The sequence below is a fragment of the Ursus maritimus genome, unplaced genomic scaffold (genome assembly GCF_017311325.1).
Source record: "Ursus maritimus isolate PB19 unplaced genomic scaffold, ASM1731132v1 scaffold_12, whole genome shotgun sequence".
NCBI lineage: Eukaryota > Metazoa > Chordata > Mammalia > Carnivora > Ursidae > Ursus > Ursus maritimus.
In genome coordinates this window covers 69402874-69421022 of record NW_024423564.1, presented here as the reverse complement: position 1 = coordinate 69421022, position 18149 = coordinate 69402874, and the positions used below count along the sequence as shown (strand labels likewise).

General features: G+C 54.7%; 1 protein-coding gene across 4 annotated transcripts in view; it reads left to right on the top strand.

Moving 5' to 3' along the window:
* The window catches only part of ST3GAL3 (ST3 beta-galactoside alpha-2,3-sialyltransferase 3), a 182812-nt gene extending 165716 nt beyond the window's left edge, over positions 1 to 17096 (top strand). For all 4 annotated transcript variants that reach the window (XM_040627405.1, XM_008699323.2, XM_008699322.2 and 1 more), the window contains 3 exons: positions 10867 to 11013; positions 11210 to 11356; positions 16008 to 17096. In XM_040627405.1, coding sequence (XP_040483339.1) covers positions 10867 to 11013; positions 11210 to 11356; positions 16008 to 16097 — 384 coding nt within the window. In that variant the 3' untranslated portion in view covers positions 16098 to 17096. The remainder of the gene's footprint in view (positions 1 to 10866; positions 11014 to 11209; positions 11357 to 16007) is intronic.
* The last annotated feature ends 1053 nt before the right edge of the window (positions 17097 to 18149 follow it).

Sequence of the window (18149 nt, the reverse complement as noted above, 5' to 3'; positions counted from 1 at the left end):
CCCTCCTGCTTAGAATCCTCCATCGATCAGCTCCCCCACCCCGACAAGGCCCATGAGAATGATAAGGGCTGTGGTTGACTGAGCCGCGCCACATGCCAGGCGCTGGGCTACACGATTTACATGCAGTGCCTCAGCCAGCCATGTCAACAGCGCTCCGCGGCCAGACGATGAGTAGTAGTAAGTGGGAGAGTAGTGTTTGGAGCCAGACAGGTCTTGCATAACCGTCCTGCTGTAATACCTTTCATTGATTCATTGGTTCATTCATTCAACCAGTCCAAATCAATCAGCAAAGTCACAGAGAGCCTCAGGCTTCAGATGCTGTGTCTCCCTCACCTGACAGCTCCCCCCATCCCCACGATCTCTGCCTCCAGCCAGTCCAGTGCCAGGGAACACACACACCCCCCCCATGGAGAGAGACATTCCTGCTGAGATGGTGGTGTCACCTTACCAGCATCTTGATGCTGCTTGCCACCCCTGTGTCCTGTCCCTGGCCATTGTTCCTCTCAGAACCTACCCACCGTGGTCTGCAGTTCTGTGTGACACCCACACCCCTGTTCGAAGCAGAGGTCTCACATCCCGCTCTGCAGGGAGAACAAAGGTTATCAGCAGTCAGAACTCTGGACTTCCCAGCCTCCAGTCTCCTAACTGGGCTGCACCCCCATCCATCCCAGCTTCCCTCCTCACTGTCCTCTCTGTGCCTCTCCCTTTCAAGGTCACTCTTCTCCCAGGCCCTGGACGCCATCTTCTCCCGCCTCAGGGACTGTCTTTCTTACTTCTTTTCTCATCTCTGCCTGGACCCTCCTCTCACATACGTGATTTCGTTTGGGTCTCTCTAATCTTACAAACGGAAGCCCTCTTTACTCTGTGTTCCTCCTCTCTCCTTCCCTCCTTTTTCAGGTTCCGGAAAGAGTCCATGACGCATCTCCCTGCCTTCCCCTTCTATTTCTCAACCCTCTCCAGCCCAGCTTCCAGACCTCTCTCTCAGGTAGCAATGGCCTGATTCCAAATCCAGCGGACTCAACCTCTTCCTCCCTTTACAGGGACAACTTGTTGGCAGACCCCCCACGAGCACTTTCTGTGAACCAGGCTCAGTGCTGAGTTGTGGGGACAGCCCCTGGTCTTAGTAGCTCCTGGCCAAACACCGGGGGCTGGGGGGCATGCTTGATTCCCCGTCTCCTTCGCCCTCTGTATTCATCCAGTCTCCAAACTTGGGATTCTCGCCTCTAAGAATGCCTCACTCGCACCATCTCAGCAGCTTCCTGTCTCCCTGCCTCCCGTCAGGTCCCCCGTCAGGTCCCCCGTCAGTCCGTCCGTTCTCCACATCTGTATCCCAAAGAATCCTCCGCGGGGGTCCGTCTGGGTGGTTCCTTCAGCTTAACACTTCCCATTGCCTACATGTCACGGCTCTCAAAGGGCTGTCCCATGCCCACAGCACGGGTATCACCTGGAAATGTGTCAGAAATGCATTTGGGGCCCCACCTTCCGCCCTCTGAATGAGAAACTCGGGGCGCAGGAGTCTGTTGTAATGAGCCGTCCAGGAGGTTTGGATACAGGCTCAGCTGTGACGCAGCCAGATGCCACGGCACAGCGCCCGTGACGCGGCCCCTGCCAGCCCCTTCCTTGTCCTTGCCCCTCTTTCTTGCACCCAACACACACCCTCCACACCTGAGCGGCTCCCCTTCGCAAGGCCGTCGCCGATGCTCCCCGGCAGAGTCCACCCCGAAACAGTCCTCGCTCTGTTCTCCTTGAGGGTCTGCTTCTCTGTCAGCTCTTCCAAGCCCCCAGAGGACGGGAGCAGTCGTGTTTGTCTCTCCAAGTCTGTCATCTCCAGCAGTGCTTCAGCACAGTTGGCCACACATAAATGAGTCCGTACGTGTGGAAACTGAGGCCCAGAGTAAGGCAGGAACTTCTGGCAGAGTCAGGATTCCAACCCGAGTCTTCCGACCCTCAGGCGGGTCCTTCCTCTCCTTCGGGCTGTCTCCCTCTTTCATGGCCCTGGGAGGTCGTTCTTTTAGACCCAGACCCTTGCTCTCCTCTTGCCTCTCCCGAGCGTCTCTTTCCCTTAGCCACGTTTGATCCTCCGTTTGCGGGTCAAGATCACTGTCCTTGCTGAAGAAATGAGAACTGCCCCGTCCCTGGCGCTCTGCGGCTTTCCCTTGTCTGTCAGCCCCACGGAGCCGGCCCCACGCCGACTCCTATTTCTGTTCATCGCGTTTTCCAAATATAGCTTTCAAAAAGGTTTTCTGACCCTCTCCTCATAGCACACATCAAGGTAGATTCCAAATGGACTAAAAAGTAAAAATGTAAAAATAACGACCAAAGGGAGCTTTGAAGTAAGTAGAATAGAAATCAGATCCCTGGAGGGAAGAGAACTTTCAAGGGATAGACGTGCTAGGAGAAATCAGATTTAATAATATATGAAAATTTATACTGAATTAACAACAAAAAGACTGGAGAGACCACAAAACTTTGAAAAGTATATTTGGGAACTATGCCAGACAAAGGGTTATTGTAATGAAAGTTGACGAGAAAACCATTAGAACCCCAACAGATAAAAGGGCAAGAGACTGAACAGATCATACAGAAGGAACTGTAACGAGGAACAACAAAAATATGCGGAACTTTCCAGCAGTCAGAGAGATCCATGCGAAGGCAACAGGATGCCTTTATCACCTGCCACATCTTTAAAGAATGTGTTCAAATTCTAATACGTGATGCTGGCAGGCTTGGGGTGACAGGTGCTCTCAGAGGCCACTGCTCAGAGTGTAAATGGGGACAAGGTTTTTGGAAAGGAAGTGACATTTGGCACCAACACCCATTATCCCAAGGAAGGACAAATCTGTGCACAGCGATTTTTATTGTAGTGTTATTTATAATGGCCAAACCCAAATATAACCTAAAGGGTTTATTATGTAAATTATAGTTTAATGACACGGAGGAGTGTCAGGCAGCAGTGCAGCCACCCTGCAGAGGGGGGCGGGGGGGGGAGGGCCCGGGGCTCCGGCCAGTGTTGTCACAGGCGCCCCTGCCCCCTGCCCATGCTCCGTCCCTGTCCCGGGCCGGCAGGGTCAGCAAGGGGCGCTGGATTCCGTGTTGGGGACGGATGGCTCCTCTCCCTCAGCCCGCGTCTTCGAGTTTCATTTTCCTCTTCTGTCCAGTGGGGACAGGAACAGCTTCCCCGCGTGGCTCCCTGTCAGGCTGCCCTCGGGAGCGAGCAGGTCAGTGCCCTGGGTGGCACCAGACACACTGTGCTCCTCCCGCGGATGCCATCGCCTTCTGAGAAGTGAGGTTCGGCGTGGCAGGGGCCCAGGAATGAGTATGTCAGGGAGGGCAGCAGGCATGGGGGAAGGGCCACCTGGTCAGGAAGGGCCTGCCACCCCATGTCTTGGCCTCCAGGACCCTAACCAGCTGCCTGCCCCAGGCTCTGTAGATGCCGGATGACGTTCGGGGCACAGAGACGAGCGTGGGCAACGAGTGCGGTATATTCGGTGAATCAGGATAACGGGCGTGTGGCGGGAGTGCAGTCGTGCCCCGAGGCCTGGCCACAAGGGCATCTGGCTCTCCTCCGGCCACACCCTTTGCCCTGGAGTGAAGAGGAGATGCCCCCGCAGGCCCATCCTCACTTGGTAGGCCATTGCCAGCGACTGGAGACCTCAGAATTTCTTGCACTAGCAGGGTCAAGTCCGCTTCCATCCTCCTGAAGACAGAATACGCCTCCGTGTGCAGACCTGGAAGGCCAAGGAGGGCTGTCGCAGAGGCTGGGAGCAGAAGGCAGATGTGCGGGCTGCGGAGTCCGCTCACGTGGGCACAGCACTTCTCATGGTGTGGGGCGGGAGCGGGCGTGGGGAGAGAAGGGAGGCAGGCTGCGGCTGGCTCTCCTTACACCACCACGGCCTGGCCCTGATCTGCAGGAGTCCGGACTCTATATTCAAACCTGGATTTCCAGGTGGTTTTTCAAGGGAGAATAGAATATATTTTATTTAACAGCTTGATGCCTTGATCTGTAACTTTCAAATATTTAGGATCTAAAATTTAGACGTTTGTTGCATGGACTCCATTTGTCATTTTGGCCCCGGCCCCACAAGCATTGGGGGTGGCCTGCACGGATGTGGGGGCAAGGCCTGCAGATGAGGCTGGGTAGGCGGGGGATAGAAGGTAAAGGGTCACATCAGGGAGCTTAGGCTGTGGTATGAACAACAGCAGCAGCCAGAGCTGCCTTGTTGCCAGACACACTGTGTGCAGGACTGACGTGTCCTAGCACAAGCCGCTGTGAAGTACCAACTATTCTTAGTTTCCTTATTTTGTAGATGAGGGTAAGACGACAGGGCAAGTAACACTGGGACCAACACAGAGTTGGTAGTTAGGGTGTCGGGGTTCACAGACAGACCTATAAAATCATGGGGGCAATCCGGGCTGCCAGCTGGGGTAGGCTGACAGCATGAAAGTGGGAAGCATATGGGTGCATGATGGGTCTGCCCAGAAGCCGTCGATTTGGTAGTAACTTGGTTCCCGGGGCTGAGGGAGAGGGAAAGGTCAGGGACATGGAGGACTCATGTCTGGGTTGTTGGGGAAGAATAATGGTGGTGGATCCTTGGGGAAGACAGACTGGAGAACAAAACGAGCCTCCTGGGCTTTGGTTTCTTTAGCAGGGGACTGGACCAGATGCTGTTAAAGGTCTCTTTTTGTATGATTGTAATCTGTGTTTTGAGGGCTGTTGGTTGTCCAAAATGTTATAGAATCTCTTTTTGTACAAAAAGAACATGATTTATATGTAACAGGCATTCAGGTAGTCACTGATTGGTTGATCTGGGCTAATCATTAGCTCTGAAATATTTGCATTTGTAAATAGCCTTCTTTTTGAGCTCTTCATTTTTTTAAGAGCGGGAGAGGGAGAGAGAGAATCTTAGGCAGGCTTCACGCCCAGCACGGAGCCTGATGCGGGGCTCGATCTCACGACCCTGAGATCGTGATGTGATCCAGAATCAAGAGTCGGACCTTTAACTGACTGAGCCACCCAGGCGCCCCTCGAGCTCTTCATTTTGCTTATGTTTCTGTTACTGTGTCACCTTGCCGTCCCTCCCGTGGCACGTGAATGTGTTTTGATGTCTTCTCTGTATATATTTTAAATAAGCATAGCAGATATTTTAAACTTCCCTTTGGCTCTTTCTCGCATTATAATAACCCTACCGTGTATTGAGGTATTTGTATACGACCCTGTCTTTTCCACTGTATTACAGATTCCTGCTGGATTAGGAAAACAAAAACGAAAACCAGACCTACGCTTTTAATGATCCTGCCAAGCTGTCTCAGTGGGCAGCGGAAAGCCACTGAACATTTTAGTGCTGAGGTTGTGCAGCTCAGATTTGTGCAGGGAAGTGAAGGTATTGGAGGTGGAGGTGGGGAGACCGGGCGGCCGTTGGGGTGACCCCAGGGAGAGGTAGTGGCCTGTCCCAAGGCAGTACTGGGGAGCAGGAGGGAGCACGCCTGCCCTGCTCTGGGCCACAGAAGGCCAGCCCGTGGGCAGCCTCTCCACTCCCAGGCCTCTCATCTCCTAAGGGAGGGGGGAGGAAAGGGCTGCAGGAGGAGACCCCGTGAGGGCACAGGGAAGCCGCGGGTCCCGGCTGGGGAGGCGCTTTCATCCAGAAGCTTTCCCCGTTGCTCTTGGCTGTGCTGAAGAGCAGGGCAAGGTGCCCCTGCAGGAGGCTGGCGGCGGCCGCACACCGAGGAGCTAGCTGAGTCTAGACTTGACTGAGGCAGGGACAGTCCTGGAGGGGGAGGGACTAGACAGGGCATGCAGCCCACAGCTGGCCTTGCGGGGTGGTGTGCCCATCCTGGGGGCCAGTGTCATGGGCTGGCTCTGTGGGCCTCTGCGTCATGTCCTGTGGGGCAGGGCAATGAGCTGTGTGAGGCCTGGGGCCACATTTGGGTAGGCCTTCTGGGGCAGGCTGTGTTCTGGTGGCGGGCTTGGCAGTGTCACCCAGCGGGGGAAGGCTCCATTGCCCACTGCCCTCCTGCAAGGAGCCAGAGAGAAAAGTGCCCCCCCCCCATTTGGATGTCTAGATGTCTGGGTACTGGCCTGTGTGGCATCTGGCACTGCCACAGAATCCTCCCAACTATCTGGGAACTGGGTCCTGTCATCCCCATGACGCATGAGGAAGTTGAGGCTTGAAGAGATGGCGTGACCGCCCCAAGTCGCACACATGTGCGATGAGGACGTGAACCTCAGTTTTACGGGCTCCAGCCCTCCTGTCTCCCCCCGCCCCCAAGCCTCTACTGCCACCTGCCCCTTCGGTGTTGGTGGTTCTGGGATTCTCATCCCCTTTCACCCAGTTACCAGAGATTCTTTTTTTTTTTTCCTTTCCAAGTTTTTATTTAAATTCCAGATAGCGTGCAGTGTCTGCTTCGTTTCCGGTGTAGAATTTAGTGATTCAGTACTTCATACAACACCCGGTGCTCATCGCAAGTGCCCTCCTTAATGCCTGTCGCCTATTTCACCTGTCCCGATACCGGAAATCCTTCAGCAGAAACCAGCAGATCCCTTAACTTTGGGGACCCCGTGACCAATGCCACATCGTGCAACATGTAATGTGTATGTGCCTGTGTATGGTTTTTTCTGGGAAGAGAAGCCGTAGCTTTTATTTTAGGAGACAGGCTGGGGTTTTGTTGGTACTTGATGTTTTAATGGCTGGGGAAACCCCGAAATGCCCCAGTCAGGTCTTGGTCTTATTCCTCCTCTCCCTGAAATTCCTGAGGAGACTCTGCCTCAGGACAGTTGACAGACGGGGAAAAATAAGCTCGAGCCGCTGAATTGTTCAGCGTGCCAGTTCCGGGGCTCTGCTGCAGGGCTCTCTGGGACCCGAGACCCGCGCAGGCCTCCTTTGCCCGGAGGCAGGGAGCAGGGGCCGCTGTATGACAGCAGGGAGTCAAAACGAGGGTGTGTGCGGGTGGGGGTGTGCGTTAGAGGGACCGCCTGCCGTATCCCAGTGAATGTGGCGCTCAGCACCCTCAGACCTAAGCGGCCAGATCAGCTGCCGCTCCCCCCTGAAGCTTTGGTCAGAGTCTCGCAGAGGGTGGAGCTCGTGAGCTAATTTCCGACAGTTTCACGTGGTAGTCACGTGTGGGACTTCAGATGTTGTTTCCGAGAGGACATCTCATGTCATGGAGAGAACCAGATTCTGAAGTCGGATCCAACAGATTCTCCCCTCGCCTCTCTGAGCCCCAGTCACCTCTGGGAAAGGGGATGTGGGGCACCCACCAGGCGACCCCTACTCACCTCGGAGCTGCTGCAGGGCAGGGCCCAGTCATCCTTAACCCCAGGCTTCGTGGGGCGGGAGCAGTCAGTGGTGTGGCAGAACACCCATCTTGGCATCGTGACCCTCGGGTTTGAATACTGGCCCAGCCACTTGCATGACCTTGATCGAGCGTGTTGCTTCCTCTTGGGGTCTGTACCTGTGAAGGTGGGGGAGATGTAAACAAGTAAGGTCTGTGAAACTAGCCGGGAGCCTCACACCCCCCCGCTGTGCCCGTTCCTGGCTCTCCCCAGCAGCCCCTGCGTCTCCTGCTCTTCAGGTGGGGGGGGGGCAGGCATGGGCAGGAACCCCAGGTGGGGAACTGCTGGGGCCTGCCAGGCTCCGCAGAGGGGACAGGGGCCTGGCACCGGCTGGCCCTCTCAGCAGGGGGCTTCTCCCCAGGTCCCCGTAAGATCTCGGCTATCTCCGCCCTTCCCTTTCCTGCCGGGTCCTGTGGTCCTGCCTTTGGGTCTGTGGGATTCTGAGAAGATAGAATCGAAAGAAGCAGATGACCAGTAAGCCAGGACGGGCTGGAGAAATGAAGAATCCAGTGTGGATTCCCAGGTTTCTGGTTTGGAAGGTGGGGTGGATAGTAGAAGAGAGAGTACAGATCGTAGAAGAGGAGACAGAGCAGGTCTGGAGACTCTAGAAACCACGTCCACATCCAGCAACCGCAGATTGGTTCAGTAAGTTGTACATCCTGGTGACACGGTTCGGTGTCTGTAACATTCAGTTAGAGACGCGTCATTTAACCAGACCTCTGTTGTATACTCCTGGAGTTTCCTCTGGTTTGAATTGCACTTTTGTAAGTAACACTGGAATAAACAGCTTTTTACAAAGGTCTTCACCATTCTGATCATTCTTAGAAGAGAAACGGTGCTGTCATCAGATATAAGAACAGCCTGGAGGCTTTTGATACATATTGTCAGGTTACTTTTTAGAAATGCTCTACCAACCTTACTCCTTTTTTTTTTTTTATTAATAATGATTTTTTATTATATTATGTTAGTCACCATACAGTACATCCCCGGTTTTCGATGTAAGGCTCGATGATTCATTAGTTGTGTATAACACCCAGTGCACCATGCAATATGTGCCCTCCTTACTACCCATCACCGGTCTATCCCATTCCCCCACCCCCCTCCCCTCTGAAGCCCTCAGTTTGTTTCTCATAGTCCATAGTCTCTCATGCTTCATTCCCCCTTCTGATTACCCCCCCTTTCTTTATCCCTTTCTTCCCCTACTGATCATTCTAGTTCTTATGTTCCATAGATGAGAGAAATCATATGATAGTTGTCTTTCTCTGCTTGACTTATTTCACTTAGCATTATCTCCTCCAGTGCCGTCCATGTTTCTACCAACCTTACTCCTGTAGCAATGCAGGAGAACCCGCCTGGGCGCGCCTACCACCCCAAACCCAGGCTACACAGGCAGAGAGAGACACACACACACACACACACACACACACACACACACGTATTTTAGAAGGTAACGAAGAGCATCTTATTTCAATTGCGTCTCTTTGTCACTATTGAGTTTTTTATGCTTATTAACCTTACTTTATGTTCTTTTCCTACCTTTATGGTGTCCCATTAATTTTTTCATGAATTTGTAAAATATGTATTTCTTATTATCTGTGACAAAACGTTTCTCACTATTTTGTTTCCCTCGTAATTTTACTTATTCTATTTTTGATATACCAAAGCCCTTAAAACTGTTTACAAAGTGAAAATCAGTTTTTTAACTTTATTTCTAACATTGCATTAACATGTCAAAAGTTCAGTGATAAAATATACACCTCAATTTTCTTTTACTTTGGCTTTTTCAGCATTTAGTTATTTTGTGTACGGTGTGAGGAGAGGAAGTGAAAGGATCTTTTTTCTAAAGAGCAGAGTTTCAAATAACACTTGCTGAGAAAATCACCTTGTGCCCACCGAGGATGAAGCTTCCTTTGTCGTCACCTAAGCTGATGCATACATATCTCTATATTGCTCTGTTTCTGGGCTCTCTTGTTTCATTGATCTTTGTGTTGAATCTTATGTATCTATCAGGGTCTTAATAATTGCAAATTCATAATATACTCTAATATCTAATTTTTTAATTTGGGGGCTCTGTTACCTGTCAGATGTTTTGGGTGGGTTTTTAGAATCCTTTTGGTGAATTTCAAAAGTCCTCTTGAGATCTTTCTTAGACTTGTGTTAAGCCTACATGAATCTGGGTGGACTTGGCATTGTGTTAATATTCAGCCTTCCCGTCCAAAAACATAGTTTGTCTCTCCCCTTTTTTTTTTAAGTCATCTTTTTATATCTCTCAGCAAAGGATGATAGTTGTGAGGTTTTTGTTTTTGTTTTTTTTAATTTCAGGTCACATATCTTTAAGTCTGTTGCTCAGTAGTTGATATTTTTCGTTAGGATTGCAAATGGAATCTCCTTTTATGATGTCTGGTGACTGTTTCCTGTTGGAGTGCACATCCCATTACTAAATTATTCTATGCATTCTAAGTTTAGTTGGTTTTCTTTTAGGTTTTCTAGGCAAATAACAAACACCCTGAGATACCAGGTTGGAGTCCATGGCTTGGTAATGCCTCCGGTCTGCAGGATTGGTGCAGTTCTCACCAGCAATAGTCGGAGCCCAGGTGTGAGGGTGGAAAGGTGGATGAATGGGTTGAACCCAACCAAGTTCAGGGGTTCCCAAGGCTGGGGCAATAGAAGGGCGAGGGGCAGGGGGCTGAGGGAGCTCACAGGAGAGCTCCCTAGAGTGACCAACTTCAGGGAATAGACCAGAAAGGGCTCGTGTACTGGACAGAAGGGTAGGGCTGGGGACTGGAGGAAGGGAGAGAGCCAGGAGAGGACTTTGAGGCCCTGGAATGGGTGCTGGGATGTTAGGTGTGAAAGCTGATGCCTTTCCCGTACAGGGCTGGGCTCCTTAGATCTCCGCTTTGCAGTTAAAGACACTGAGGTCTGAGAGCTTGTCACTTGCTTCAAGTCACCCACTGCTAATTGGTGGCATATTGTGTTCTGCTGTGCCTTACCAGCTCACGTTCTGTCCTTATTTTTCAGGTTCACTTTAGAACAGTTGACTGAAAGTAAGGAGAGACAGCAGAAGGGAAAGGAGGCGAGCCCAGCAGAGCAGATAGGAGAGAGAGGGCAGGCTCCTCATGGGCCCCTCAGTTCGCTGCAAAGGGGAGGGGACAGCTGGGCTGCTGGGTCCTCCTGCTGATCCAAGAATTCCCTCAGACAGAACAGCACGCCTCAGGGCCCCGCCCTGTGTGCCCCCCACCCTGCAGTGCACTCTGTGTCCTCCCTCACACACTGTGGCCCTGCCATGTGCTACTGTCCCCCACCACATACTCGTCTCTGGCATACGTCCTGTGTCACCCCCCAACCCCAACACAGCAGCTCATCCCTCTACCAGGGTGTTTATTCCCCATGCTGTGGGTTCCCCAGTATATACATCATGCCCCCACCTTGTTTCTCGTTTGCCTGTGCACACTTGGGGGCCTGCCCTGCACACACACACACACGGCCCCATGACGAGCTGTGTGCCCAGCTCATGCCCGCTTACACTGTGTCTACAGAGTGCATCAGACGGCTTCTGGAAATCTGTGGCCACGCGAGTGCCCAAGGAGCCCCCTGAGATTCGCATCCTCAACCCATACTTCATCCAGGAGGCCGCCTTCACCCTCATCGGACTGCCCTTCAACAATGGCCTCATGGGCCGTGGGGTGAGATAGTGGGGCCCCGGGAGAGGGCAGAGGGGAGCGGGGTCAGAGATGCCTTAGCAGGGGAGGACAGGGTGGCAGGGCGAGGGGCAGGGGGCCTAGCCCTTGGAAATGGAGCTCAGCTCTGGTGAGTGTGGCTAAGGGTGTCAGCCTGACTCGCTCCTCCGGCTGAATTCTGCACCTCCTCCGTCCCCTCCAGAACATCCCGACCCTTGGCAGTGTGGCAGTGACCATGGCACTACACGGCTGTGACGAGGTGGCAGTCGCGGGCTTTGGCTACGACATGAGCACGCCCAACGCACCCCTACACTACTATGAGACCGTGCGCATGGCAGCCATCAAAGAGGTGCCGGGCTGGGCGGGGGACAGTCCCTGGGCAGGGCCGAGGGAAGGGTGCTCCCAGCACAAACCAATGGAAAGGGGCGAGCCAGTGGCTGGGCTGGCTGCCCAGAGCTAAGTTGGGTCACCGGAGGTCCATCCCTGCCTTCAGGTCTCTGATCACCACGCGTCCTCTGTGCCCCTGAACCTAGCTCCCCTTCCCCACCCTTCTCTCCCCGACATTCCCTCCCCGGCCCTCCCCCTGCCCTGGTCCTGCACCTGCCTCATCCATGCTCTTCCCAAATGTCATATGCTCATCCTAGCATGAGCTCACTTCAGTGCAAGTCCTGCCTTCCCCCAGAAGACTTCCGTGTCCCCTCCAGCCACCCAGGGACATTGCGTCTCAATGCTGGGACAGTCCCTGTACCCCTCTGCCCTCCCCTGTGAAGGGAAGCCCTAAAGCGCTGACGCTCTTGATGGCCCAGAATGGCTTCTCCGGTGATCCCTATGTCCAGGGGCCTTCATGTTCAAGAAGCATGCCGGCTCTCCGGGCTGGCAGTCAGCCTCTTCCGACAGCATCTCTGCTTTCACATCCAGAGCCCGTGTAAACCGCTCTTGCAGTCCCCTGCGCTGCTGCCACCAGCCTCCCGCTGACACCAGCCTGGGACCTGCACATCTTGGGCCAGTGCTTTGAGCAGCTTCTCTGCTCCCAGAAGGGGGGCTGGGGTGGAGGGGGTGTTGGAGGACACCTCCCCTCCGTGCAGATCCCTAGTTCTGTGAATGTCAGGGTTCCTATCTCAGCCAGCCCTCCTCCCTGCTCATCGCTTTTTCACACGCCCTCCTCCAACCCAGAGCCCTGTACTCCCTGAAAGCTTCCCCTCCCACCCCCCACCCCCCACCCCCCGCCACGTCCAGTGGGAAACAGGCTGCAGGTGGGACTCCGGCCGCTCCTGCAGGCTCATCCCTCTGCCCTCCTCACTCCCTCACAGCCAGGCTTCCCCCTTCCCCTGCCATGACTCCCACTAAGGTCACCAGTGACTCAGCTCAAGGCTGCCAAATCCAGGGGACACGTGCAAGCCTCATCTTTCCTGACCTCTCAGAAACGCTTTTTATGTTGACCACTCCTTCCTCTTCAAAACTTTTCCTGCTCAGACTTGCGAGTCCGTAGTCTCTGGTATTCCTCTTATTTCACTTGCCAGTCTCTCTCGTTCTCTTCCTCAGCGTCCTTGATTTCGGTCCACCCCAAAAGAGTCAGCATTCACTAGGGCTCCATCCTGGATGGTCTTCTCACGCTCCACGTTCTCCAGGAGCTTGACATCCCCATCCGTGGCTTGAGTTCCCATCTGTGTGATGTCTTGCGTGTTTTTCACTCAGGCCACCTCAAGCAACGAGAAGTTACTGCGGGAATTTCAGAGAGACTTGGGAAACCAGGCACGGCCTTAGGGCGGGGCCTCCTCTTGCCTGGAATGGGGTTCAGGAGTGGGGGGCCCGTCCCGGGTCCAGGACAGCTGCAGACTGTCTGATGCCATCCCCCTCAGCAGTGGTTCCAGGCCAGCCCCCTTGTTGCCAGGAGCCCACTGGTCTTTCCATCTGTGTCTCTTCATGTATCTTCCTGCTTGTTTGGCCCCCGCCTGCACCCACTCTGAACCACTAGCATGGCTTTTACCTGTCTCCTGGCTTGTTTCCTTGTGTCTTTGGTCTCTTACCTACTCCTTTTATGTGAACTTGGTGCCAGAGTTCCGGGCAGAGGGTGAGAGGCTGGAGCCAGCTGTGCCGCAGCGAGGAGTCTGGACGGGACTCTGAAGGCCGGGAGGAGCCACGGGAGGGTTTTAGGCTGTAGGTTAGCGTGCAGTAGGTCACTGTGGCTGCAGCAGGAAGCAGAGCGGCACGAGGCAGAGATCGAACCAGCTGGCGGGATGTCCCTGCAGTCTAGGCGGGAGATGAAGACTCCTGACCAGGAACTGTGCAGAGGTGATGAGAAGACAGAGAAAGAGACCGAATTTTCAATCAGTGGGGCCTGGGCTTGCCTCAGTGCAGGAAGGAGGGAGAAGGACTGCACCTTCCCTAAAGCCCTCTGGTGGAGCCTGTTCCCTTTCTTCTTTGGCATGCCAGATCTCAGTTTCCGGGCCAAACCGGCTCCCATGCCGTTATCCTCTGAAACTGGCTGGCTGAAGGCTCATGGCATTGGCTGCACCCCCTCCACTCAGGGTGCTGGGGACTTCACGCTACGAGATCAAATGGCCTGGATTTAGAACCTGGCTCTGTACCTTCCTTTGCTTCCCAGTAAGAGGGTAATGATAGCACCCGCCCCTAGGTTTGGGGAAGATTAGATGTGATAATGTGTAAAAAAACAAAACAAAACCAAAACAAAAACACCTGGCACATAGTAAGCATTCATAAATGTTAGCTCTTACTCTTAGTGTTTTATCCGTACTTATCACCGTTCCCTCCCAATGTCCTGGACGAGGATTCACTGGAAATGCCAGTGCCTGGGTTTGGGATCCCTGCTGTCACCTGAGTGTCTACAGGAAGCAAGTGAACCGTTCGGCACCCTGGCCCCAGCACTGCTTCCCTCTGCTCGGCCCATGGGCCCATTCTCCAAGCCCAGCAGGACGGGGCGGGCGGTGGAGACAAGTGGAGCAAGGGTTGCGTGCTGGGGGATATACAAGGGACGTCAAAGGAGTTCGGAGAGGAGACAGAGCGAAAGTAGGGAGGAGTTAGGAAGGTGCGGGTCGTGGAGACCAAGGGAGCGGCGTTCAGGGACTGTCCGCCACGTCAGGCGCTGTTGAGAAGCCCAGTGAGAGGAGCACTGGGAAACTGCCAGTGGCTGCTCCGGCGAGGGGGCCCCGCGGACGGTGGGGAGAGCAGCGTCGGAGGCCAGTGGCTGAGCAGGGAGGAAAGGCAGTGCAGAGAGGCAGGCATGGTGCCCAGCACGTGCTCCCGGGAAGCGGGCACGAGGAGGAGCCGCCGCTCGCTCAAGGCCGACCGGGCTCACACGGAACTGGGCGGCCCCGTGGAGAAACGGGCTGGAAATGTCCGTGTTGTGAGCATGGCTGCCGGTTCAGACCCGCGGCCGGCAGGGAGAGGCTCAATCGCCCAGGGAACCAGTAGTGTTCAAAGCGCAGGCGGTCGGGGCAGCACCCGTGTTTAATGGCTGGGTGAAGGGTGAGGAGCCAGAGATGAAGACAGGAAAAGAGCTGTCGGAAGGACGGCTGCATCCCAAATCGGGTCCTGCTGAGGCTGGGGACCCAGGCGAGCCAGAATGCTGCCCCAGCTCATAGACGGTGTAGACAGCACAGTGTAGACAGCTCTGGCAAGCTCCCATGCGATGTGCATGGAAGGCATTCCCTGGTCCAAAAGGCTTGCAGCCCAGGGCCAGCCTGTTTGTTTACTGTTTTCTTATGGACACTGTCAAACATAGTCATAAATGTAGAAAATACTGTATCATGAACTCTCGTGCACCTGTCCCCCACCTCCTCAGTTGCCGGCCCGTGGCCAGCGCACATCTGTTCTTCCTCTCGTGCACCCCTCCCCACTGACTATTTGGATACGTCTCAGATATCCTGTCATTCCAACCATAAATAATTTCAGTAACTTTCTCTAAAAGATAAGAACTTTTTAAAAATTACCACAATACCATTATCACACCTAAAAATTTTAATAATTCCTTAATAGCATAAAAAATGTCCAGTCTCGGGGTGCCTGGCTGGCTCAGGAAAGCATGAAACTCTTAGTCTCGGGTTCATGAATGCCCCCACGATGGGTGTAGAGATTAGTAAAAATAAGTAAATAAGCTTTTTAAAAAAGTCCAGTCTTCCACTGAGCTTTCAACCATTGACTCTCATGGGTGTTCTTGAAACTAACCCGTCGGATTGATTGCTTCTTCCTGGGGGTGACGAAGGGGAGGCACAAGGAAAGAGCAGTGTAAGTTTACCCATTTGTTCGGGTCCTGGCCCCGCCATTCCTCCAAGCCTCTGTGTTCTTACCCACAACATCTGATTTCATTTGGCACGTCTTTATTGAGCACCTACTGTGTGCCAAACAGGTGCGTACAAACCACGAAGAGGCTGTCCCCTTTCCCTGAGTCCGTCAGTCGTCCTTTTTCACTCTCTGAGGGACTAGCCACGAGAGCCTCCTGTTGCCAGTACTGGGGATAGGAGAGAGCCTGAGCCTGGGTGCAGTCATCACCCAGGAAAGCCCCAGAAGGCGGCATCTTCCCTCTAATTTCCACATTCACAGAAAGGCAAGCCTCTTGTCCTTAGACCCCCTGGCTCGTCTGATCTGGGAGGCAGGATTTCATCAGCCTGGAGGCCGCGTTGCATCAGGCCGGAGGATGACTAAGCCACCGCACGCAGTTCTCCTTCCAGCAGGGCGCACCCCCCGGGCCTGGGCCAGCTCTCACTGACTCACATGGCCCACCCTCAGGGTGTCTAGGACCCAGGTGCCCTGGACACACTGCCGGACAAGGAGGTGACGTCTGTGGGAACAGGGTCGGAAGGCCTCCGTCTTCGAAGACTTGGAAGAAGAGGAGAGGCCGAGTTCTCATAGGGCGGGGAAAGGGTTCTGGGAAGGGAGGAGGGTGAGCAGATTTCCCACAGTCGCAGAGCATCGGGAGCGTGGCGGGTAGAAGAGAGCACCGAACGCCACTCATCCCTTCCCTGTGCCTTCTTGCCTTTCAGTCCTGGACGCACAATATCCAGCGAGAGAAAGAGTTTCTGAGGAAGCTGGTGAAAGCACGTGTCATCACTGACCTAACCAGCGGCATCTGAGGCGGGCCCGCACATGGCCACGGAGGTCCTGGCACTGCCAGGAGGAAGCAGCAGCCACCGCCACCTGCTCACTTCACTGGCCTCGGTCCGGCTCTGCCTGGAAAGTGCAGGAGTCTTCAGACCCAGGGAAGGACGGTGCCAAGTGGCCTCAGGGGTGGTGAGCCTGGGGAGAGTGGCCAGAGCTGTGTCTGCCCGGAGGCCAGCCTCAGAGACCAGCACTTAGCCTCATTCTCAGCCTGGGTCCTTGAAGCCAGTGGGCCAGGAGGCCAACGCCCAGGCCAGGAGGCCAGTGCCCGTGCCCGGCGGGCCCAGCATGCAGGAAGTGGACATCAGGCAGCGAGGCTGCTGCTGGAATCATTTCTCCAATCAGTGTTTGGTGTATTATCATTTTGTGAATTTGGGGAGGGGGGAGGGGAGGGATAATTTATTTTTAAATAAGGTTGGAGATGTCAAGTTTGGTCCACTTGCCATGCAGAAAGAGGCCCACTAGGAGGCCCGTCGGGGAGTGGTACCAGCGGGCTCCCTGTAGAATGGGGGTGCCGTGACCAGCCTGTGCCCTGCTTGGGGCTAGAGGGAGGTGGGCAGGATCTCATGCCAGCTCCCTCCAGCTCATGACACTGTTTGGCCTTTCTTGAGGAGAAGATGGGGTATTCCCATTCACCAGCCCGTAACGACCCCACAGGGAAACCCTGGAGCCATCATTTAAGCCAACAAGACAGACCCTGGGTTAAGCAAAGAGAACTTCAAAGCTCGGGAGGCAAGGCCTGGCCTAGCCTGATGGGAATGGCCCCCCTCCCCAGCCACAGCTGATCCATAGGACAGTGCCCCAGCCTGGACTGACCAGCTTGGCAACTGCTCTGGATTTCAGCAATGAGACTGTCAGGTTCTTGGGTTCTGCCTTTAGCCTGGACCAGAGGGAAGTGAGGCTCAAGGACCTTACCCAGGCTGTGGCAGCCATCCCGGGCAGCCATCCTGGAAGCAATAAAGCTCTTCCCCGAATCAGGCCTCCTCTTGCTTTCTGTGACTCTCCTGAAGAAGCAGGACCCTGGGGCCTCAGCAACTACATTAAACCCAAGGGCCATCTCTCTAGCCCCCAAAAATTCCTGGGTCCCTTTCTCTTCTCCTGTCAGCTGCAGGACCTGGGGAGCCACCTGGGGGCCTTCTGAAGCCTCTCCCATCCCACACAGTCCCGCACCCTCTTTGCCTTCAGAGAGGCAGACCAGAGGTATGAGGGCATGCCCCAGAGTCTACCCTACCCTGAAGGAGCCAGAGGGCAGGGGGTTGAAGTCCACGGCCCTAGGACAGCACTCCCAGAGCCCCAGTTCTGTGGGGAAAGAGATTCCTGCAAGCATAGGAAAGTATGTGCAGAGCCCCCGACAGAGAGAGGCTCACAGGCCACACTTGTTCCTGACACCCCGGGCTGAGTTCTGGAGAGACTGCCCACCCCCACCCAGAGGACAAAGGCACACCCTCTCCCCACAGCCCCCCTCTAACCCACGCAGAACAGGAAAGCAGAGCCTAGCTCTAGGCACCCCAGGTGAGCCTGGGAAAGGACACCCCCACCCGAGAGCCCTAGAATCTGATCTCTCCCCTCCCACCATCCCCAGGCAGGCCTGAGATGGGGGCAAACACACACCTGCATCTGAGGCCAGAGCTGCCTCTGTGGCAGCAAGTGAGGCTGGCTGGCCCCCTTACCTCTCGCCTGCCATCCCAAGGGCCACCAGCGTCCCACATGCCCCCTTACTGCTGTGCTTTGTCCTCAGGCAGAAGCCGGCTCCACTGAGGGGAAAGCAAGGCCCTGACTGAGGGACAGGCACACCCAGAACTCCCTTGGGATGCTGCTGGAAACAGGGCACGACTCCAGTGCACACTGTAGTCTACGGGCACGGCGCCCCCTGGAGTTGTACGGGGCCTAGGCTGCAGGCCTACAAGAGGCGGCCATGGCCAATAAAGCCCCAGGCTGCAGGAAGCAGCAGAGAGGAGCTACCCACTGCTCTGTCCCCTGTCCCACAGGGGTCCTGTCAGGCCTGTGGACAGCCCACCCCCCCCCCC